Source organism: Pteropus medius, unplaced genomic scaffold (genome assembly GCF_902729225.1).
Source record: "Pteropus medius unplaced genomic scaffold, Ma_sr-lr_union100, whole genome shotgun sequence".
NCBI classification, from domain to species: Eukaryota; Metazoa; Chordata; class Mammalia; order Chiroptera; family Pteropodidae; genus Pteropus; species Pteropus medius.
Genome location: NW_024345397.1, coordinates 63,219 through 88,435, shown reverse-complemented (window position 1 = coordinate 88,435; position 25,217 = coordinate 63,219). Strand labels below are relative to the sequence as shown.

Sequence of the window (25,217 nt, the reverse complement as noted above, 5' to 3'; positions counted from 1 at the left end):
GCAGAATTCCCATAGCAGGTGGAAACAGTAAAAAGATTGTGAATATTTATACCTATTTTAAAAAAATCTTCATATGAACATATCAATGTATAAATGGATGATTGAAAATGTGTTCACCCAAATGTTAAAAATGGGCAATCCAATTTGGGGGGATTTTTATTCTCTTCATTATATTTTTATTTGGTACTTTCATGATTTTGCAATGAAATCATAACATTTTTTAAAAGATATGTTTGAGAGAAAAAAATAAGACACATCAATATGGGATCCAGTGAGGCTGATTATTTGAATCAAGAAATTTTAAGGAAAAAATAATCAGAGCAGTTCTTTGGAGGAAAAACTGCACAGTTGTTTCTAAACCCGATGATGTAGTATATATTATGTTGTTTATAAATTATACCTGAACTAATAAGTAATAAGATGGTCTAACCCCTTAGAGTGGGGTTCTATTATCCTCATCCTCATTTGTTACTACCCTCTGTTGGGTCTAATTTTTTAGGTGTTCCCAGAAGATATCTCTGTGGGGGCCTTAACCTGATTACTAGAACTGAAGTCTGATTCTCAGTGTACATTCAGGCATAGAAACTTAATAAGAAAAAAAAGTGAAGTTCTGATCTGATGTCAGATTCAGCTAAAGGAGGGCGTTAGTCCACATATATGTCTGGGAGCATTTATCTGACTAAGTGACTGTCTTTTCTCCTTTTTTCTTGACCAAGTTTTCAAATTCTAGTCCTAGATTCTTCCTTATTTGCTCCCTGGTTGTGTTCTGTTCCCTCCAATAGATAAAATGATCTCATTTTATCTCTCCCACATAGATTCAGATACAACACTGCATAAAACTCTCTTAAAGTTTCTTAAACTCTTAATATAAAAACATAATCTTTAAAGTGACCAATCAAGCCCTGAGTAATCTTTACTTTCCTGTCTCTCCAGCATTATCTCACAGTATTTTCCTCTCTTTCCTTGAGTTCTTTAAATGTGCTGTGCTCCTTCCCAGAGCCTTTGCACGTGTTCTCACCTCTGCCTAGAAGAGTGTTTGCTTCCCTGTTGCCTGCATATTTGCTCACTCTTCCCATCTCAGCTTGGACAATGCTTTCTCAGGGAAGTCCTCCCCACCCTTCAAGGAACACCATCTAGCCACACATATTGTGATGTGTGTTCATCTTTATTGACATGAACAAGGATGCGAGTGAACTACTTAGGACACAAATACTCTATCGTTATAACACTTCAATCCTTTGAACTTTTTTCTAGAATTTACCATATGGAATATTTATAATTTATGTGTATGATTATTTGATTAATGCCTTTCTTCTTTTACTAGACTGTACGCTCTTCAAGGGCACAGATAAAGACAAATTCCTGCTCACCAGAACATAGCAATTTTGGCACATCATGGCACTGCTACCAAATTTTTGTACAATGAATAAATAACTTCACTGAAACCTGTAATTTGTTCACATCACTTTCTCTTCTCTTGTCAACCCTTTCTTGTCTTTACTTAGCTTCTTTTCTAGTTTAGATTATTTTACTATTATTATAACTAGTTTCACATTATTCAAATCTTGGCCTCTGTCATGTCCCCCTGCCCTGACTTCAGTGAATCTACCTGCCTGCTCTATTCCTGCACCTATCATATTAGGCTTTCTTAGACACAAAAACAAAAACAAAAACAAAAACAAAACAAAACAAAACAAAACAAAAAAAGAAAACACACAAACTGGGCAGTTTAGCAATACTATAAATTCAGGATTACCAATCTCAAGTGTTTGCTAGCAATCCTCTTACTTTGCTTTATTGAGGTTGCTTTCATGCCCAATTGAGATGATTGTGGATGGAGTTGGGACCGAAGACTTCTACTCAAATCCTGGGTTCTACTCACAAAGAGTGAAAACAGGACTCAGCAGCAAACTGAGAACTAAAAGAACAGCAAGATCTCAGTGATTCCCATAACAGGACTCTCTGATAAGCTGACTGGAAAATGTGGCTTAAACTGAGTCCCAGCGTTGACTCTTCCTCTTCTTTGGCTGAATCAAAGACAGCAGGATCCATAGGACAGAAGCTGCCTGATTTATCCACCCAGCCACAGGCGGGGAAGCTGAAACAATAAGAGAAAGGGAGAATGGCTTTCTTCTCCCAGTAGTGCTCCTAACTTTTCACTCTTTCTCTGTCTCATATTGAGAACCTAGATCAAGTACACTATTTTATCATTTAGTTTTCTGTATGACCTTTACTAATAAACACAGTGTATATGCATTTCAAGCCTTTCTGAAAAAAAAAAAAGTTAGTCTTTAATAAAATAAATTTCCTAAAGGGTGAAATGCTTTTTTTTGGATGATCACAAACAAAATATTTATTGAGTATGCAAGGCATTTAACTTAAAAACTTTAGCAGATGCCAAGTAGTACAAGACAGATATGTCAAATAATAGCTTAAAATTATTTTTGGCCTATCATGTGCTCATCTGTTGAAGAAAATAAAAGACCTGAGTGCATGGCTTTGTTGAGTAAAATGTAAATAATCACCAATTTCAACATTTGTATTTCATTAAATATAAATATTTGATACATCAAGACACACAGAATCCACATTTAATATACAACTCGGCGTACAAAGTTTTAGTTAAGCAAGATGAAGGTCTAGAGATTTAATGTACAGCACAGTTATTGCAGTTAATAGCACCGTATTGAATCCTTGAAATTTGCTGAGATGTAGGTCTTAAATCTTCCTAACATGAAAAAAAAAGGAAAAGAAAAGGGCTACTTTGTGAGGTGATGAATAATGTTAATTAGCTTGATAGTGGTGATCATTTCACAATGTACACGCATATCAAACATTCACTGGTATAATTTAAATGTATATAATTTTTATTTGTCAATTATATCTCAAAAAAGCTGTTAAAAAAAGATGAAAGAAAGCTGCCTTTACAAGTTCAGCTTCAAGGCCAAGAATTAATGTTTTGGTATCTATTGCTGCCCAAAATGCAACAACAAAACTTAGTGGCTTAAAATAACAATTTATTGTCATTAAAAAAAAATGAAACTTGCTTTAAAACTGTAGATAAAATACAACTTGAGATTATACTTTTATTGCATATAATGATTCTGGAACATCTTTACATTTTCTGGTGGAAACTATAAGCAAAAATCAGAAAACTTTCTAAGTTATCTCATTAAAGTCTTCTCCATTGAAATCTGATCACTATTTGTTCTTTAATATGTATCATTAGCGACAAATGATGTCCTTTTTGGGAATGTAAGACATTTATATTTTCATCGTGACCATGATATTAATTTAGCATAGGCCATCTAGATTCTGAAATGTTCTGGTTGGACATCTAAAAGCATCCATGATATATACCTTTCTTGAATAAAATTTTACTGGACAGGTAAATTTAATGGTATTTTACTTCCTAGTCAAAAGTGTACTTATTATTTTTTTTGTTTGCACAGACTATTTTTTCAAGTCAGTCATCATATTTCAAAAAATATTAAAGACAATCAAGGATAAAATCAAGGATGGTAGAATTATTAATTTTTACACATTGCTTACTTTTTAAAGTTAAATTCCAGATGCATTTCTGGAATTTTATAACTACCTATACCATCTGAAATAGTATAACTACCTAAACACTCCTGAAACACTGGCCAAAGCCCTAAAGAGGAGGCCAAAGTCCACTTCATGAATTGGGAGAAATTATTCAAGTTCTTTAATCCTAACTTTCCTCATCTGTCGAAAACTTCATCAGTGATTTATGAGGTTTAAGAAAGACTGTAAAACACTCTTTTCCTTTCAGATAGACTAAGTTTTTGAGCAGAGGAACTATGTCTAACTACCCCCTTCTCAACTTTTCTTGCTCTCCTAGAAAATAATTAATGTCCCGCCTGTCACAATTGGTATTCAGTATTCATTGTAATAAAAGTATCCATGTAGATATAAATAAGTGAATAAATTCATTCAATGAGAAACCTGGTAATCACCTCAAAAATATTTATCAAGTATGCAAGGCAATTAACTTAAAAGCTTTAACAGATGCCAAGTTGTATAAGACAGACAGTTCAAAAAATAGCTTAAAATTATTTTTAGCTTTTCAGCATGTTTCTTTCCCCTTCCTTCTAGCAACAGACTCTTGCCCTACTCTTTGGAGAATTGCCCATCTCCACTCCACGGTACCCCGTACCCTGACCATAGAGGTAGGCATGTGACCCAGCTAAGGAAATTGGATTTGAATCCAGAGTTGAGGCACACAGAAGCAAAGGCAGCTGAGGTTGAATCATCTTATAGCAGTGTCTTGAGACTGCTCTGTAAATTCTTACTACTGAGGCCCCTGAAGATGCTCTAGCTCCTGCCTTTCTATAAACCTAGTTTTTTAATTGGTTTATTTAATTTTCTGAGCTACCCCAATAACTATTGTTTGCAATAAGTCAATCTTATTGGAACAGTGTAGTAAAATAGCATAATTTATTTTCTAAAACAACACATACATATGAAGAAAGCAGGAAATACACAAATGTACATATATGTATGATATACGTGCCAAATGAACTTTGAAGTTATTATTCCACTAAAGTATATTTTACAAAAGGAGACTACAAAAGATTTGAACTTTAACCAGTTTCCTCCTTTCTCTCTCCTTCTCTCTCTCTATTTCCTAAGGTCCAATTATATGAAGTAGTTAATTACTCCCTTGTTCAATAAGGTCCCTGACTTGGGGAATTAATACCCAAAGGAAGATCAGGTTATTTAAAAATATGCTATGTTTGGAAATTATTGCAAAGTGGTATCAGAGAGGAAATTACTGTCAGGGAGTTAAAGCAGATTTAGATTTGTGACATTCTATTTGAAAATGATTGAAAAAAAGAATTCAGGATATCTACCAGCAGAGTGCAAGCTGATAGGGATTTAGTACAGGGATGGGGACTTCTTCTTCCTGCTGGAGAAAGAAAGGAAAATAACATTCAATAGCATCAGCCAGTTATGCTCCCTGTTTGCCGTGTAAGTGCCCAAATTTTGTCCTTCGCTTTTTTTTTTCATTCTTTGCTTTGGCTCTCACTGTCTCCTTCCATACATATCAATAGATATGGTGTTAAGCAATAGGATTCAAGGGTCAATCTATAATTTAAGATCATATTGTGTTGGAAAGGTTAAAACACATTGAAAAGAGTATTAGAATTTTTCAAAATATAGAATTTGATATGTAGTCTCCACAATACTTAACCCTGTGCCTTCTATTGCCATAAAATTAAGCTATTGCTTAACTTGAGCCTGGTTAGACAATTACAGATTTTGGAGACTGAAATGGAGGCTACCAGTTACTCATTATACTAAAACCTGGAGAATATGGCCCGTTGTAATGTAATTTTTCCGTTTAATAAGAGCTATCTAAGACCCTTTTTTTTGTTGTTGTTAATTTCTCATTGTTCACCCTCATACTTAGGGAGACAATGTGGGAATGATTCTGTATCTTTTGTATGTATGGCTTATATGATCGTAAATTATTTTTAGAGAGTTAATGTAACCAAGTTGTCTTAGATAAATATAAGAAACATTTGTTATAGTAATATAATATAATACCTTGTTCGTTTTAAAGACATTGAGTCTCTATTTGTCCCTTTAGAATCACTAAGTAGAATTGAGAATTAATGCAATTATTAATATATCTGAAGAATGGAAGATAAGAGACTGGTCATATAAGTCTTCTTGGTGAGATTTTAATAGGGGCATCTACAAATGGAAACTGCACTGCAGAGAGATATCCAGCATGGAGAGAAGCAAGCAGATCAAGGCAATTCTATCAGGAAGCACTACTCTGTAAATATCTATATTATTTCCTGCTTTTCCATTTCACTGACTTAAACACAACTAATTTAAATATATATTAAATTTAATCACAAATTTCTTTTCACAGACATCCATAAAAATGAGAAATCACACAATAGTGACTGAATTCATTCTGCTGGGAATCCCTGAGACAGAGGGCCTAGAGACCATCCTGTTTTTCCTGTTCTTCTCATTATATGTATGCACTCTACTGGGAAATGTGCTCATCCTTATAGCTATCGTCTCCTCCTCCAGACTTCACACTCCTATGTATTTCTTCTTGGGAAATCTCTCCATGTTTGACATGGGTTTCTCTTCAGCAACTGCTCCCAAGATGCTGTTCTATCTTTCAGGGCATAGTCACAGTATCTCTTTTCAGGGCTGTGCTGCCCAGCTCTTCTTCTGCCATTTCCTTGGCTGTACTGAGTGTTTGCTATACACAGTGATGGCCTATGACCGCTTAGTTGCCATATGTCATCCTTTGAGATATACGGTCATCATGAGCCACAGGGTCTGCTCCATCTTGGCCACAGGGAGCTGGATGTGTGGCTGCGTCCACGCCATTATCCTAACTTCCCTCACCTTCCAGTTATCTTACTGTGGCTCTAACGAGGTGGACTATTACTGCTGTGACATACCTGCAGTCTTACCTCTAGCCTGTGAAGATGCGTCCCTAGCCCAGAAGGTAAGTTTTACAAATGTTGGTCTTTTGTCTCTCATTTGCTTTTTGTTCATCATTGTTTCCTACACTCGCATTGGGATCTCCATATCAAAAATTCGCTCATCAGAAGGCAGACAAAAAGCATTCTCTACCTGCAGTGCTCACATCACTGCAATTCTTTGTGCTTATGGGCCAATAATCATCATCTATCTACAGTCCAATCCCAGTGCCTTGCTTGGAGCTTTAATTCAGATATTGAATAATCTTGTCACTCCTATGCTGAACCCACTGATCTATAGTCTGAGAAATAAGGATGTGAAGTCAGCCCTGAAGAATGTATTTCACAAGAGAGGATTCACTCTGGGGAGTAAATGAGAAGCTCTAAAGCTCTGCTGGATAAAATTTGAATCTCCATTTCTTAAGACAAATTCTGACCTGCAGTTTCCAAGGTATGTTGAAATTAAGTGTACTCAGAACCTAGCTAAGTTTTAAAATACACATTTGTTTTCATATTTCTCTCTGTGTTAAAATGAAATATAATTAACAGAATCACTTAGCAGAACTAGAACTGATTCTTATGCTGCACAGATTCTCTTCCAGGACCATCATCTTCTATAGAACATTACTTAGTTGTTTAAATCTTTGAAAGAGTTAAAAAAAATTTTTTCTTATAATCTCTGTTAGAAGTACATTCATATATATCCAGAGAGAAGAGAAAATGGGAAAAAAAATATCAGGAAAAGACCAGCTTAACACAGAATATCATAACTCAATGTCATTTCTTTTTGCAGACTATAACTTCCAGTTTTCTGTCAGTAAACACCAAAACTCAGACTAAAATAGATAACATTTAAAGTAATATCTTTCAACTGTGCAGTCTGGTGTGGTTTTAAGATTTTTTCTAGTACACAGATTTCTTTAGGACCCAGATATTCTTCATGTATTAATAGACCCCTAGAAGGATATGAATGAGTCATTTCTCATTAGCTCCTAAAAGAATCACCTTTAGTTTTGTAAAAGATAGTAAAAAACAAACAAATAAATCAACTTTAAGTATGTTACTACATTTTTTTTTCAAAACATGGAACATTGATTTAGCTCTATTTGTTATAGAAAGCACATGTTAGAATTTTCATTTAAATTCAGATAGCAATAATAAATGTGCCTCTGCATAGAAAAAGATATGTTTCTTCCTTTCTCATAATAAAATTTATAAAGCTTATTTTGATTCCGCTAATCTCGGTTCCATGATGCTACGGAAAATAATAGGTAAATTTTATTTATAGAAACTTATATTTTATAATTAACATATTCTCATTCTTTTTATCCTAATTTTTCCCTTTCTATTTCTATTTTACCTACCAGCCATTTACAGCTTTTCTTGTAAAAAAGAATCAGAGACTATTGTATTAGAACTGCATTTTTCACAATGGAATATTATCTCCCTTTCCTTGCCTTCAGTTCCTGTCTATCAACACAATTGATCGAAAATAAGTTCTCCAAGAAGAAACAATAAGCGCCACACTGAGTGTGGAGTGAGCTATTCAAAAATATTAAATGGACTCCAGTGGCAGGAGATGCCTATCATCAGTGCTCTGTTGTTTGCCATATAAGAATTTCTAATGTAAGATACTGTAATTGCACCTAATAAGCAATTAGTTAGTCACTCTGTCTAGAAATCTAAAGGACACTAATTCGATTTCAAGCAGGCTTAATTACACTAAGGTTATTCCAGTTAAGCAACAATTGAATTGAAGTATCAAACATGGCAAAAGTTAAAGGATAAAATGTAAAGAATGGCTTGATTCTCCATGTATCTTCATAAGAAACATCACCAAAATTAATAATTTCATTAAAACAAGGTTGTTATCATTTTAAATGTTCTATTAACTGGAAAAAACAACAGTCACTGCTATTCTTTAAGCCCTGACATGATGCTGTCAGCTGCATTGGTGCTCCTTCACGTCTTTATTCCTCTAGACTCTAAGATTTCATACTAATTGCTTTTCATCTTCTTAAATGCAAGCACTCGTTTTCTTTCCTAAACTCCTCCTTTAGTAGGCAAATGCTGAAATAGACAAACGTTTTTAAACCTTCACTCTTCGGTTATTTACAGGCACAAACATTTGTTTTAAGTCACTATAAAGAAACACATGGCAATACTAAAATATAAAACACTTGTAAAGTTACAATGGTTTAGAAAATCTCTTTGAATTTTACCTGAACAGTTTTCCTCTAATGTGTATTAAAATGTAATTTCAGCTAGTGCTGTTTCTCTTCTATTTTTCAATGCCTTCACCTCCCATTGAAGGGCCACCTTTGCAGGCTAAAAGCCTGGATTCAAAAATTTCTTTAATGACAGAACTAAAAGTAGAATCTTGGTCTTCTGATCTGCAGATCAGTTCTTTTTTTCTTTCTCAAACTTATAAATACCAACTGAGAAATGTATGGATGATCTTGATACTGTAGAACTTTAATTTCCAGGCAATGAAATACTAAGTAAAAAACAAGTCATCATTTTGTTGTAAGAGAGCATCTCTATTGAACCCAATTTTTTATTTCTCCTAACATTAAAACATGTAAAAGTTTTTAAACATAAAAAATATCATACAAAAGAATGTCTAACTCTTCTGTTCTAATAAAGCACTCCTAGAAAGTTTGTCAAGTTAACTTTTTAAATTTAGACATAGTTTGAGACTTAAAAAAAGTTGAAATAGTGCAAATAATCCACATATACCTTTTACTCTAATTCCTCAAATGTTATTTATTATATTTGCTTTATTCTCTTCCTCTCTTTCTCTCTCTCTTCCCTTCCTCCTCCCACCCTACAGAGAAAGAGAGAGCTATTTTGTAAAGCACCTGGAAGTAACTGAGTTCTTTTTAGTTGATGTAGGTCTATGCACATGGGGATAGGCGTGTCTTATGTTAATCTATATGGTGTGATTATGAATGAATGTGTGTGTGTGAGTTGTGTTTGTGAGTTGTGTGTGCTCCCCCAGGAGTTATTTTCCATTTACATGACACAGATGTCAGTGTCAACCTTCTGAAATAAATTCCATTACAACTGTATAATTTCTGTACATTAACTCATACAACTTATATCTAGCTTCACCAGGAGTTCTGTTTATTATTCCATTTCATCGGATAGAAAATCCAAGGCCCAAGGTCTTAGATTCCTAAGTGGAAGAGCCAACATGCAAAACAGGGACATGACCACAATTCTCATGCTCTGAACTACTGCCCTGCATGTATCTCTCAACCATGGGGTCACTATTTACCATGTAAGGGTCAGGGATGTGGAGGGTAAAGCAGTACTCCCTGCACTTTACAAGGAGCAAGATCATGGCATCAAAAGAGCCCAAAGAGATGGTGCTGGAAACCGGCACAGTGCCAAACACAACCAGCTGAAGTGAGAGCTGTGCAAGCAGTACACATGGCTGTGTGTGCACAGCATGCTCAGGTGAGAGGACTCCGTGCCATGGAGGATGGGGGTGTGCAAACTGAGAGGTCTCCACTCAACAAGGTTCAAATGAAGAGGCTGGCTGGCACCTCCATGGCCTGCAAAAGCATCATGTCCAAAATAACCAAAATAGCCTTAAGTGCTACCAGGGAGACAGGAGAAGAGGCTGCAGCCCTCGCTGCAGGTCAGCCAATCCATCCCACCTGGTGACACTTTAGAGACTGAACTGTTTCTCCTGGACTTCTTCCCTCCTCTGCTCGTCTTTGTTTCTTCTTCCGCCTTTACAGAGTGAGTGACGGGGTTTATTGCAATTTACTTGTTTCTTCCAAATCTAGAGTAGAAAGCTGTACTGCAGACAATCTGCTGCTTTCTGTCTTCTGAACACAGGACTGGGGATGTGCATTCTCCAGTCTGAGAAGTGTGCAGTGATGTAGTACTTGGATATATTCAGAAATATAAACAACAGCAACAAAAAATTACTTAAGAGAATTTTCATGGTGACCTAGACAGCAACGCATTAAAAGTGGCCACAAATGGATAAAGCTCTGAGCTGTCCTGCAGGGCAGACGTGCAGGGACTGTGAGTGATTTTCACATATGGATCTGCATTACCTGACATTTCTGTTGGATCAATAGGACCTTTTTGTTCTTTTTAGCCTGTATTAATTAAGGCCAACAGGTCCAGGATAGAATGAGGAAGTCCTGTGAACAAGCTTTGTTGAGTGTCAGAAAGGAGAGGATGTGTTCACTCAAAGGGGTTTAGGGAGTCACTTCTTAAGGAGTCACTTAACAGTGCACTAAGTTTTCTGACTATAAATGCAGAAGCCGTGTCTCCCACCGTGATCACTTTTCCTTTCATAAAAGGAGATAGAGCCGTCACTCTAAGAGCTCTAACAAAAGCCTGGCCCATCAACAAGCCTGAGGTTCCTAAGGGAGTCCTAAAGTGAGCCCAGTATTCCTGGGGGCCCAGGGGAAGGACTTGGGGGAAAGATCATAGCTTGACAGATGGAGGGGTTGGAAGGAAAGGGGGGCTTTACAAGGCAAGGTCTAGTTTCTCGAGGGGCCTGTGTTGATATTGTAGATGGATTCAGAAACCATCAGGGAGCTTCCACAGGTTCCTAAGAAACTGAGGACTGTCCAGGTTGTCCCACCACCACATGTGGGCCCAGTTGCACTGTGCACAATCTCATCACCTTCAGTGACCTGCTCATTGGTAAGCCTGGTCAGGGATAGTCCTAGAGTCTGAGCAGTCAGAGAGGGTTCTCCTTCACCCGTGGAGTGGGGCCACGGGAATCAAGTGAGGGCTGGAACAGGGCTGATGTTGATGGAGATGTAAGTTTAGTCTTAATAGACTGTTCACCTTTCATTCGAGTGAGTACCAGAATAGTGATTTAACCTCTTGTAACTCCTGGAGTCTATGGGACTCTGGGGACTAATGGATGACAACATATTTACATTTTGACCCCTAAAGCTATAGTTTCTTTATGTTTTTGCCACCTAAGGATGAATTTCAGTATTAGATTTACATTTCCCAGAATGGTGTCAACCAGGCCACCCTAGTGCTGGCACTGCTGTGTCCCTAGAGGGAGGACAGAGATCATCCTGGGGGCCACATGGACTCTCTGAACCAGGAGACTTCATCATAGGGGTCACTCTGGGTGTCACTGACCTTCAGGCTGACATGCAGTTGAGTAGAGGAAAAGCTCTCGGATTCGGTTATAGTAGGATTCTGTTGGTTTGCAAATTTTATCATCTCATACTTATTTGGTAAAATACTGCTAGAGTATTTTAGAATAGAATTTTTTTTTTAATATAGTAGTAGTAGATATATTTTGACCTCTATAAAATAAGAGCATAGACTAGCCTAGGTTTTCAGTTCTACTTCCTAGTCAGCCTGTGACAATCATCACTGAGCCAGATCTGACAGGAATAATAACCTTGTCTTCATACTGGAGCCCAGAGATGAGCAGAAGCCCTGCATTGGCCGAGGAAGTTTTAGATCCAGGGAAACAACTGAGGACCCCAGAGCCCGGGTTCTTGTCTGATTCTGAGTAATAATTCAGGAGAAACTGAGGAGGGCTCCTCTGGTACCATAATATCCTGTATTCAACAGCAGTGATGTCACAGGCTGCCGGTGAGTTTCCCAGAAGGTCCAGGTGCTGTAGACAGGAGTCCAGACCATGGTGAACACAGCCCCTGATCTCCACAGTGGCGCTGTGTTGACTAGGCCCTCTATTACATTCAGGCTCACAATAGAGGAGCTGCTCATGCAAATATGTCTCCACCCCTGCCTGGCACAGGACTGGGTCTGAGACCTGTTCACAATCTATTCTGGCCATCAGTGCTACTTGTTTCCTTGATGGGCAGGACCTAGGAAAGGGCAGGGGCTGGGATCCCACGCAGAGGACACAGCTGATGGGCCTGCATCCTTGAGCTCAGGTCCAACTCCTTCTGCTCCTGCTTTCCCCAGTCTCAGATCTGCCTTATTCGTGGAAGTCTCCATCTGTGAGCACACTTTCCTACAGTGCCCCCTGCTGACCACATGCAAAAATTCAGTCTCCACCTCAGTCCTGCTCTGCCGTCTTTCTGCTCTGCCACCTTTACATGGCACAGAGACCTCATGCATACTGATTGAAAAGTTTGTGTGCCAACAGGGCGCTCAGCTCATTATTACCAATAATAATGGAATCTATGTTTTTGAGAGCTTTGTGACTTCAAAGGAAAACTCACCAGGAATCAATGGCACAGTGAATATTGTCAGAGCCCAGGGTGAGCTGCCCCCAAATATCACACAATAGCATGCTGATATATTTGATTTAAAGTAACTTCACAAGCAGTGGTTGCCAAAGGTCACGTTGACCCTAATTTTGCTCTTGAATGTAGGAAATATAACTTTCCTGGGAAAGGTGCCCTCCTAGCTCCAAGAAGGAGAGGCAACCTGATCCCCAGGACCAAAAGAGCCTGTACAAACCTTGTTACCTGTTTACTAATCTCCTACCCAAGTCCAATCTTTATTTAGATGCCTCATTAACGAATACCCAAACCTTGCTGAGATTCCTTATTAACAGGTACCGACTTTCTTTGTCCTGTCAATTCTTCACAAATTTGTCTTCTTTGATTAAAAAGTATAAAAATCTGAGCACATCATTTATGATTCTACTATGTGCACATACTGTTTTTCTTTTTTTTTTTTAAATCTGTTCTTATATCATTTTTGTTATTAGTCCAGCCGTAAAAAGTTAAGAGTAAAAGTGAGGGATACTCCGCATCCTCAACAATATAAAAGTGCTATAAAGCAGATGACATTAGAAACTCTCACATTTTGGGATATTTAAGGAAATATTAAATCTTAGATATACACAAAATAGAATAGTGTAAAGATTCTTCACATACCCATCATGGACAAAGAAAAGGGGTCGTATGGAAAATAAGCTCACAGGGTCATTTGATCATAAATTCCTAACTGGACAAGTCATGGTGGCTACTCACACCCCAGGCCTATAACTTCTTTAGTGACAGGTTTTAAGCCAGCCCTGTCCACTCTTTGTGTTCACCTAAGTTAATACAGTTTGAAATGCCAGAAGTAATAAGCCCTCTAAAGGGATATTAACCCTCAACAGAGCACGTAATCTTGTTAACTCTCTTGTATCCAATCCCCACCTTGGTTTCTCCCACTTCCATGTCTTCTTCCTTCCATTCCCATCTCAATTTCAAATGCATAAAAGAAGCTGCAAAGCTGTTATTCTCCAGAACATTTGAGATCTTGCTCTCTGGCATATATTATCAGTTTGGCTCAAATAAACTCTTATACAAATTCTCTACAGGTTTGGGTGTTTCTTACATTGACACTATCAATGAGATTGAATAATTATTAAATAATTATGTATATCAAATTTAGAAAATTATTCAATAATATATATCTGTGGTTAGTATCTTGAGCCTTTGAGGGTCTCAAACAGGAGGGGGCAGTAGTGCCTTTCACGTAATTGAATCTGTCACAAGGCCCACTTTCATACTGTCCTCGCACATCCTCCCACATGGTGGAGCTGTGGCTCCTCCATGAATCTCTGGGTAAGAAATTGTCCCCCATGCATGCACCTTCAAGAATTCAAGAATTCCAGGCAAATGAAAAAACACCACTCAGCCATGACATTCCCATAGAGAATGTTTCCCAGGAGCCAAAGCCCAGGCCAGAGCTCGTTTTCAGCCTGTTAACTCTACATAACACTGTGGATTACAGTACATGTGGGTTATGTACACGTGTAGTCAGGTGCATGCATGGGGGACAATTTCTTACCCAGAGATTCATGGAGGAGCCACAGCTCCACCATGTGGGAGGATGTGGGAGGATAGTATGAAAGTGGGCCTTGTGACAGATTCAAATACGTGAAAGGCACTACTGCCCCCTCCTGTTTGAGACCCTCAAAGGCTCGAGAAAAGAAGAGACATCAATCCTTCAGCTGCAGTTGGACACAGATAATTACAGTGATCAACCACCGTGGAAGGTTTGTGTCTCACTTCCCCACATGGCTGGAGCGCTGTGTGAGCACGGAGGCTGCTGTCCAACGATAAACAGAAATAATCAGCCTCGTCCTCAGGCTGGAGCCCAGAGATGGTCGGGGAGGCCTTGGAGCCTGAACGAGAGCCAGAGTACTGAGCCAGGATCAATTGGTGTCGTGATGGATGTGGAGATTGGGAGCAGCCCCTGGGAGCTGTTGGTACCAGCTAGTGGGATACTTGCCAATATTGTTGCTGTTTCCAGTGTAGGTGATGGTGACTCTCTGACCCAGCAACCCTGACACTGAGGCCTCCTGGGTCAGCCCAGACAGCACTCTGGTCCCTGGAATAAAGAAAAAAAGACACAGAAATGGTGGATCTGGGGTTCCAACAACACTGCCTGGGCTCCAGGGATAGGGGCAGAGCCCTGTGTCCTTCTGGAGCCACATTCCCAGACAGAGGATCCAAGCACCTATGTAGTGAGTGAGGAGGGAGAGGAAGGAAAAGGTCCAGGCCATGGTGGGGATGCTCCCCGGCTCTGCTTTCTGTGTCTCGCAGCTCAGACAGAGCGCCTCTGATGTCTTTTATTCCTCCCTGCACCACCAGGGAGGGAGGTTCTTTCATGCAAATCTGTCTCTCCCACTGACTGTCCCAGATCTGCTTTGTACTCTGAGTCTGGCCCTTCTTCTAGGTGTTGGTACTGTGAGGGATCGGGACTGGGACTGACCTCTCTGTGACTCCCTAGGGGCACCAGGGAGCGTCTGCCAGAGGGAATCAGATCGCAAACAGAAGGCAGGTCTTCCAGCAGAGGGCACACCCTGCAGACTCTCTAAGGTGCTCACTTGCAGCGCCCTCTGCTGTCCCAGGCAGGGATTTCTCTTGGTGGGAGAGGAGATGCTAGGAGCCGCCCAGAAGGAATCAGGCTTCCTCACAACTTATCCAAGGACCCCATGCAACTAAGAGCACAGACCAGGACCCTCATTTCTATGCTACCTCCTCATTTCCACGCCTCAGCTCATAGTTCAAAGTGGCATTACATCAACATGGAAAAGTCCATGTTGATAAAGCTGTGAGATGGGAGCTTAGAACATGTGCTGAAAAGACATGCGTCCTTCCTACAGCATAGAAAAAGGGCACAGGAAGGAAACATACGGACTGGCCTGTTCGATGCAGAGGCCTGTGCCTCAGCCTTGCTCTCCCTTTGCTCCTATAACCCATTGTCAGGACGAGCTTCCGTACCGACTCTATTCGTTTTCGTTAATTCTTCATGGGGAGGGTGTTCAAGGACACCGCACACCTGAAAGGCGTTCAAGGAGAGGTGCCCTTACTGACAAGGTGAGGTCACCCTTCCACGTGAGTATGTCTCCTGCAGTTCTCGAGGGGTCTCCAGCGCCCTTTCTGGTGAAACCGAGAACCGCAGCCATGAGATGGGTGGTGGAGAAAGGGTCTCAAACAGGTAGGGGACATGGTGTGACGTGGAGTCCAGATTCTTGGGAAGGGAGGAAGGAAAAGGAGAGAAACAGGCAGAAAAGCCTGCGGCCCACTTTAGGTGGAGTGAAAATGACCGAATAAGACTGAATTTAGGGTGGTTTCTGCTCTTCTGTGGACTCTACATACACTCATGAGAGCTGGAAAGAGAATAGACTGAAGTTTGTAGGAGCAGAAAAGCAAGGTTTCGATCATAACAGGCTCTTCCGAGTTGCCCTCATGTGATGAAAGCTGACGAGGAGAAAAGTCCCTGGTAGATAGATGCTCCTAAGGTCTGGCTATCTCAGTCCCTGACCTTTCTGGACTCTCTTTCTTGCCTTTCTTTCTACTTGTGAAAAGATATATATTTCTAAGGTCATATTTTAAAATGAGTGAGTTGTAAGATGCCTCCAGTGGTAATTAATCTACTCTCCTAGTCAGTTTGTAACCTCATAACCTACAGCCAGCAGCTCATTGGAATTTCTTTTCCTCTGCCATGTTTCACGGATGACAATTTAGTGAGTATTTACCAATGAATCAAATGGAAAACCGTGTTGCAATCTCCGCATACAGTCTACTCAATATGCATTGTCTGAAATCAAAGCATATATTACATATTCTATTATTTGCATTAGTATGGCTCTTCTATTTTCAATTCTAATGTTTATTGCAGTCAGGCTAAGCTAGGCTGGGTTGCAGTAACAAATTACACAAAAATCTGGGTGGCTTACAATAACAAAAGTTTATTTCTCTCTTATACACCATTTCCAACCCTGACAGGCTATGAGCCTGATCCACTTCATTTTCATCCTAGAATGGAGCTGGTAGGGACAATCCTACTGGAAACACTGCTGATCATAGCAGAGAGACAAGAGGACTTGACAAAGCACATTCTATTCTTACACCTCCTACTCAGAAAGTATGGACACTTCTGCTCCTTTCATTGGCTAAAGCAGTCACGTGACCAACCTGAGTTCAGTAGAGTGGAAAGGTACTATATAATACTGCCACTGACAGGGGCCTTGAAGATTGTAGAAAACCAGCGTTTTCCTTTATCCTCATCTTACAAGTGAGAGACCAGAACTAAGGAAATGGTCAGAAAATTAGCCAGCTCAGCAGAGTCTTGTAGAGGTTCCCACTGTGAGGGTCGTGTCCTACATCAACACTCTCATTGTGGTGGCCACGAGGCACGTGAGGCCATTAAGCAGTGGAAGTTCAGCCAGTAACACTGAGTAGACTTTTTCAAATACTATTTAATTGAATTAATTTAAAATAATGATTTAAATAACTACCAGCATATGCCTAGTAGGGATTATACTAGATAGGTAGGTTCAAGGACACAAATAGAGGCAAGGACAAAACTTTTACCCAGAAACTTTGGTGAAAGGAATGACATTATTGTCCACTCATCTCTGCTGCTGCTTTTGTCCATTGTCTCAAACTTGCTAAAATGTAAACTCCAAGGGTATGAAAACTTGTCCTATTTTTATTCCTCCCTGTACCTCATACTTAAAACATACTCCCTGAAAAAGTACACGAAGATGAATCTATTGTATCTTCATGTGGATTGTGTAAAAATTGTAAATATTAACTGCATGCATAGTCTGGCCAAAAGTGTACTCCACTCTCTGGTTGAGGAGCTTCCATGTGACTGGGTCACAGGCTCTCTGACCTCATGTGAGTTTGTGTAAGAGTTTTGTCTAACAGGTAGAATACAGAAGCACAGAGAGATGGCATATCTAGTCTTCATCCAGCTGAATGCATACACTGAACTCACAGCCAAAGGCCTCCTAATAGCTCAGAACTTATCCTTTTAACCCAGTGGGTCTCGAGCCAGGGCAATTTCTCCCTCACCCTGGGGATATTTGCAAATGTCTGGAGGTGTTTTTTGTGTGTAATGACTTAGAGAATAAGGTGGTCCTGGCATGTGATATGTGGAGGAGTTCAAAGGCTGCTTCTAAAGGTCCCACATACAGAGAATAGTCCCCTCCACAAGAAATGGCCCCACCCCCATTGTCAGTAGTGCCAAGGTTGAGAAACCCTGTGTCACAGGCACATGTTGTGGAGTTTCTGCTCCTGATGTTCCACAGCGCACCCCACACCCTAATGTGTATGAGAAAGAGGCGGACACAGTCAGTGCCTGTGGGTTCAGGAAATCTATACATGGGAGTCCCCATGGTCCTGCGTGGTGTCATCTATAAGAATTTCTTATCCATTCACCCCCTTCTGTGCAGCAGACTCAGGATTTTCCTAGAAGCTGTGGGGCACCCCCACCCTCTCGTGACCCATAAAGAGGTTTCCTGGCCTCAGGCCCCTAATTTCCCCTTTGACTGGCCCCATCTCCCTGACTTTACAACTAAAGGCCAGGGTCCCCAGTGTGAGTCCCAGACCAACTCTGTGCCTGGAATTCTCCCCAGGCCTGTGTTCTTACCCAGCATCTCACATCGCAGTGCCTCGTCCCTGGGACACAGGGCTCCTCAGCCAGCCCTAAGCTCAGGAACCCAGAAGGTATGGGAAGGTCTCTGCTCTGACCCCTGGAAGAGCAGAGTCCATGCTGTGGAGGATGATCTATCTACTGGGATGGTCTCCAGTCTCTGATGGAGATGGAAGCTAGGAAAGGCTCATTTTCCTTATTTCTTGAGAAACAGGGCAGCTCCACAGTCCCTGGTTTTAGCCCATGAATAACCAGACAATAATTCAGTGTCATCATGGATTATTTTTGTTTTATTTTTCTTTTATTTTCCTGAGGTTTCAGAAACACTGAATGATACATTTGAGTAGAGACATTATGAACCAGAAGGTACCTCCAAGTACCGTTTGTCTATACACGATTTATTTATCTATTTATTTATCTATCTATCTATCTATCTATCTATCTATCTATCTATCTATTTATTTATTTATTTATTTATTTATTTATTTATTTATTTATTTTGTCATGTAGGATTATGAGCAGGCTTAGGTTTTTGTCCCACTTCTGCATCTAGGTGTGTCACTGAGAGCAGCACTACTATGATAGATCACACAGTAAAGGTCAACCTCGTCCTCAAGCTGGAGCCCAGAGATGAGCAGAAGCCCTGCATTGGCCAAACCATCTTTGGATCCAGAGAAGCGGCTGGGGATCCCGGAGGACTGGTGCCTGTCTGAGTCTGTGTGGTAGTACAAGAGGTGCTGAGGAGGGCTCCTTGGCTTCTGCTGTAACCGGATTATATAGTAGCCAGAAACTATAGCCACTGCTCAGAGTGCACGTGAGTCTGTCTGACGCTCCCAGAGATGGGGGGGTGGGAGGGGGCATGCGGCTGAGTCAGCACCATCTGGGAGAGGAAATCTGTAAACACAGACAGTCATGAGTGATGGGGCAGGGACTACAGAGAAGCTCATGGGGATGAGTGTCAGGAAGGCTGATGCAGGTGGGAGGGACTGGTGTGTCCCTGAGGCCTGTCCCTACCTGTACGGTGAGAGAAGAGCATGAGGAGAAGAGATTCCAGGCTATGGTGCACACTGCAGTCCCTGGTCCAGTGGGGCTGGGCTGGCCCAGGCCTCTTTTCCTTCTCCATCCTCTGCCAGAGGATGGGCTGTCCATGCTAACATGTGTTCATTCACTGACCGCCCCACTCTTCCTTGAGCCCTGTTGCTGGAGCTCAGCTCACACTCTAGACTGGGGAGAACGGAGGTTGGCTTCACTCCCTGGGAGATCCCTGGAAAAAGCCCCTGCTGGACAGCACAAAGATCCCTGCTCAGGGGACTCTTCCAGGCCAGAGAGGCCACCACTGCTGAGGCCCCATCAGTGAGCCCAGGGCTTAGCCTTCAGTTCCAGGCTCCTTTGAATAAAATATTTTCACAGAGCAGCTATGTGGAGACCACAGGGCAGTCCTACCACGTCCCTAGTGGTCATATGCAGAAACATGAAAAAAATAATTCTGAGATTTCTTATCTCTATTTAAAATAGCTAAAATGTATACTTTCCTAGGAAGATACAACATTGGCTACAACAGAGATAAAATGAATAACGGATTAATTTTCTTAAAAAAATGAAAAAATGTTATGGAATACTTCAGTGAACAGCACAAAATACAGATAGTTTCACAGAAACATCTAACGGATCTTCAGAGATCAGATGGTTCCTTTTTATTTGCTTCATATTTTTTACCACTTAAAGAGATAAAAGTGACCTGGTTCTTTTGAAAATAGTTATAAGTGAGAAATGCATCTGACAAATTACAAAAAAAAAAATAGAATAATTATGGATTGATAACATTAAGTATTGATACAAATGTCCTAAATATAATATTAAGAAAGAGTTTGCAATACCAGAATAATAAATTGACATATAATTTCCAAGTATGATTTAATCCAATAGTAGCAGATGGATTTCATATTAAGACATTTTCGATATAATAAAATGTAATAATACATCAATAGATAAGATTATATTGTCTCAATTGTGAAAGAGTTAACCAAATTTAATACCAATTTCTTATAAAAGATACAACCAAATTTAATACCAATTTCTTATAAAAGATACATCAAAATAGAAAAAGACAGGTTTGTTTATAATATACAATACATATTATCTCTTACACACATACATAACTTCATCCTAGGGCCAGCATCTTCATAATGTTGTGAAAAGTGGCATTTCCACGAAAAGCAGGACCAGGCAAAGGCGACCTTTACCCCCATTATTAGTCAACATTATTCTACCAATACTGGCATCACAATAAAGAAGCGAAACCAATGGTTAGGTCTCAGCAGGATGAAAGCAAACTAGTAAATGTTTTTAAAGAACCAAATATATGAAAGGGTCTCAGACACTCTGGTGCCAGTGCAGATGCAACAGCAGAGGTCTCCCCAGTGGTTGACTCGTTACCCCCTGTAACGAGTATTGGTAATAGTGACAGTGGAGCAATAGACGGAACGAGAGGAGTAGAGAGGTGGTCTTGGTCCACTGCCCAGGGATGAAGTGCACCTTGTAAGCTCTGCGGCGTCACTCTGGTCTGAAGTAACAATCTGCCTCCCACTCAGGCTGCATCACGCTTATGGGGCTCTGTCTCAAAGCCAGAATAACCCCCATTGCAGAGGCTTCCAGTGCAGAAAGGGATGACTTTCTGCCCAAGTGAGTACTAATACATTGAGACAGAGGGTTCTGAGTCTGGTGTCACGGCACCTGCTCCCTGTGGAACCAAGGAGAAGCCAGTTCCTATGTGACCCCAGGAGCTCCTTTATGACAAAAGCTCACTATATAAGATACTAAAAGAGAAAGATCCCAGGACATGATGGAGACGCATAGAGCTCTTTCTCTTGAGGTTTCACTGTGAGGATTATGCTGACAAGTGTCTTATTCTCTGGACTGACGTTCTTAGGAGCCTACACCCTCCTTAGAATTTCATTCTAGGTCCTTATTGTTTACCAGCTCCAACCTGTACCAGATTTGGCCAAAGATTCCATAAAGAAAAAAAAAGGGAAGCCATGTGTCAAGGGTACCAGGACCAGGAGCTCATGAGGTGACGAGGATCTCATAGAGGAAGGAAAGTCACACATCAGTGAGGACACATTTTATCCGACTCCCCTAGAGCCTACTGAGTGCTTTACCAGTCGTCTGGCCCAGCACCCACATTGGGAGACACTGCACTGCTCCCTTTGCTGGTCACAGGGTCCATACCCTCCAGACATTATGATGTCCCTAAGCATACCACACAGTGTGAAGTTTTTACAGTAGGCTTTGCTGATGTTACTATCCAAAAGAGTAGGGTGAAAGCGAGCTTTTCTTGGTCCACTATGAAAATTGTGATGCTCTCACTCTTGGAGTTATATTTTGACAGAAAACTATTATTCCTTTGTTCAAAATATCAGTCTTTGTCCATTGTACCCATACAGCTTCAACCTTCTCTGCTGTGCCAGACACTACACATATATGTGGAAGACAGGTACTGGGTGCAACAGAAATGCACACAGGATGACATTGCCCTATGTGCATGTTGTTGTGTGTATGGGGGAGTTGGCCCAAGAAGCCTGAACAAAGCTGTGGTGTGTGAGCTGGGATTTGTAGGGTGATTGAGGTGATCTCCCTGGCAGAGAGAGAAAGGATTAACAGAATTTTGTAAAGGATTAGAAACCACTACACCACAACTCACAAATAAAAACCAAAAGCACTCAGCACTAACATTGTTGTTTTGATGGCATCACGTGTTATTTTGAATTCTCTGAAGCCAGGGGGTGTTTTTGAGTGTGTCAGGCCAGCATTGTCCACATTAGTTCTCCGGACAGTACATCCTGTTAATAAATCCTTTTGGGATGACAACACCTAAAAATTATTTTATCGCCTCAATAACATTGGAAGGGCAGACATCATTTGTGCTTCTGAGTGACTTCTTGTCCCAAGTGGAAGATGTGGTAGAAGCCGATAGACCCAGCAAGGCAGTCTTCTAATGATTATTCCTGTCACCTCAGTATGGCTTCATCACAGCCAGGCATGAGGCAGTTACATGCAAAGCACCATGCTAAGCACCTTACATCTGTTCTCTCTCTCCATAGTCCTTCTGACAATCCTACGAGATATATTATCCCCATTTTACAGATGGGGCAGCTGAGAGTCACAGAGGTAACTGGCTGACAAAACAAGGATTGAACCCAGTCTGTCTGATCTTAACCTCCAGGCCATGGTGGCTGTGCGCCCTCTGCTGGTCACCATTCAAATCCTTTCCTCCCTTGCTAGTAAATACTATGAGAAGGAAGCTCTCTTGGTGGACCCCTTGCATCTTTGGTCTTTGTTGAGTAAGTGGTCTGGTGCTCTGCACTTCATCTGAATCTCTGGTCTCAATTTGTGGGGCACTTCCTAAGAGCCTCTCTCACCTCCCTCTGGTGCCCCCCATCAAAACTTAGCTATTCTCTGTCTCTCATCCTCAGGGTCTTGTGCTGGCTTTTCCCTAGCAGGGCCCTGGGGCATCCTAGCTGACTGGAGGGGGGAGGCAGTAAAATGGGTGGCCCGTTTGGTGGCAGATGGGAGGGCAGACTTTCAGGGGCTGTGGATTGCCAGCCTGTATCTGCTCTGCACTGGGGCCCTGTGCCCCGGAGTACACCAAGATGAAGATGGCAAATCACTTCTGAACTGATCCCTCTGCAGGTGAGCTCATCCAGAGGCAGCAAGACCACAGCTCACACCAGCGACAGAATCCGGCTAATAAGCGTCCAGCCCTCTGTGCGAGTGGGGTGGACGGTGAGGTCCTATGGGGGTTTTACGCTGAGATCCAGACTTGGCCCTGGTGGCAGAGAATGGAGTGGAGCCCTGAAGGTCATCCCGGGCCACATCCTCCATCTCCCCTCACAACTGCCAGAAGAGACACTCGACTGGCAGCATGGAGAACTGGCCATCCCTCTCTGCCCATGACTATGTGGAGCCCCTGCATCAGAACTCCAGGATACCTGCTCTATGGCAAGAACAATGTTCTGGTGCAGCCAGTGAGAGTTCATCTTGGGCCCAAATCTTCTATTCTGGGTCTGGATCTAGGTCATAGAGGAGTTTTCTCTGGCTTCCAGGTTACTCATCCATTCATATATTCATCAACCTACTCGCTCATCTATTCATTTATCTTCCAATATTTCCTCGACTCTATCCAGTCATTCAACCACATGCCATTCACATGCCAGTATATTCTTCCATGCACCCATCCTCCATCCATCCATCCATATTACTAACCAGCCAGCAAATAGTCGACGTTTTTTTCAATCTCTATATCTAACATTCTTCTATTCATGAATTTGCCCACCATTCTTTCATATTTATATCCATCCGTCCATCCATTTCTCTGTCCACCCATATCTCCAGCCAGCCAGTCAGCTAGTCAGCTAGTCAACTCTCTTCTAATCTTTATATCCACCATCCTTCTATTCATGCAACCACCCATCATTCTTTCATCCAGCCACCTGTATTTATATCCATCCATCATCCATCCATCCATCCATCCATCCATGCACTTGTCCATTTATTTCCTGTTCATCTATCTATCCACCCATCTACCCATCCACCCAGCCATCTATTCATCCATTCTCCCTTGTTATTGTTCACCCATTCTGCAAACATTTATACTAAACCTGCTATGACCTACATGCTTAAGATATCAAGAGAAACATCTTCATGATTAATATATATTAAGCTCTTTCTATATGTCAGGCACTATACCAAGTGCTTCTAATTGTATCAACTCATTTAAAACTCACAGCAACTATTTGAGTCAGGTATAATCAAAACCCATCATATATGATACACTGAGGCTCGTATATGGAGAGTGAAGGGCAGAGATATCATTTGAATTGAGTGCTAGAGTCTGCGCCACTTACCAGTCACCCTCGATGCCCATGCACTGGACCAGGATCGAGGGATGGGTGGTGAACAAGGCATCCAAAGCCTCCACACTCACGGAAAGTTTCCTTTGCTATTTCCTTTCCATGGACATTGCGATCAGCATGGTGTTTGTGCTCAACAGGGAGGAAGCAGAGGTAGGGCTGTTGGCATCTCCAGTTATATAGTTCCAGTTTCAATAACTGGGTTATACTGAGCAAGTCACTTCTCCCTCTAAGACTCATTATCCACATCACAATGGGTACAAGATCCTATTTCCTCAGACCTAAGGAGACCTGAATTGAACATGCGCTATTTTTTAACATAACCATCAGGAAATAAAAAATACTATTAAATTATATGCAATGTTTTCTCTCTACATGAAAAATTTTTGTTACACTTTTGAAAGAGCTCTTTGAGACTATTTTGGATAGTTTTTTAAACCACACTTTTTTTTTTACAAGTACACATAGGGGAAAATAGAATTGTAATACATTAGTCGAGATAGTCTTAAAACTTCTACCTATTTCAGGGTCCAATCTTCTGCATGCCTTTCTTTAATGATTATTTGTTTTTCAATTACAGTTGACATACAATATTATGTTAGTTTCAGGTGTACAACATAGTGATTAGACATTATGTAACTAACAAAGTGATCACCCCAATAAATTTATCACCCATCCCACATCAAATATAGTTATTATGACATTATCGACTATATTTCTTATGCTTTACTTTACATTCCAATGGCTATTCTGTAACTACTAATTTGCACTTCTCAATCCCATCCTCTTTTTCACTCACTCCACAACCCCCCAACCATCAGAATGTTCTCTGTGTTTATGAGTCTGTTTCTGCCCTGTCGCTTTGTTAATTTTATTCTTCATATTCCACATGTAAGTGAAATCATATGGTATTTGTCTTTATTTGACCTACTCCACTCCTCACATTACCCTCTAGGTCCATCCATGTTGT

At 40.8% G+C, this 25,217-nt stretch overlaps 2 protein-coding genes across 2 annotated transcripts; both read left to right on the top strand.

Moving 5' to 3' along the window:
* Positions 1–5,715: 5,715 nt before the first annotated feature.
* LOC120611036 (putative olfactory receptor 10D4) lies at positions 5,716–7,044 on the top strand. Its single transcript, XM_039873343.1, has one exon. The coding sequence runs from the start codon at positions 5,921–5,923 to the stop codon at positions 6,854–6,856; it is 936 nt and encodes a 311-aa protein (XP_039729277.1). The 5' UTR covers positions 5,716–5,920; the 3' UTR covers positions 6,857–7,044.
* Positions 7,045–22,386: 15,342 nt separating this feature from the next.
* LOC120611035 (uncharacterized) lies at positions 22,387–23,599 on the top strand. The gene is made up of 2 exons (XM_039873342.1): positions 22,387–22,678; positions 23,028–23,599. The coding sequence occupies exons 1-2, from the start codon at positions 22,564–22,566 to the stop codon at positions 23,597–23,599; spliced, it is 687 nt and encodes a 228-aa protein (XP_039729276.1). The 5' UTR covers positions 22,387–22,563.
* The last annotated feature ends 1,618 nt before the right edge of the window (positions 23,600–25,217 follow it).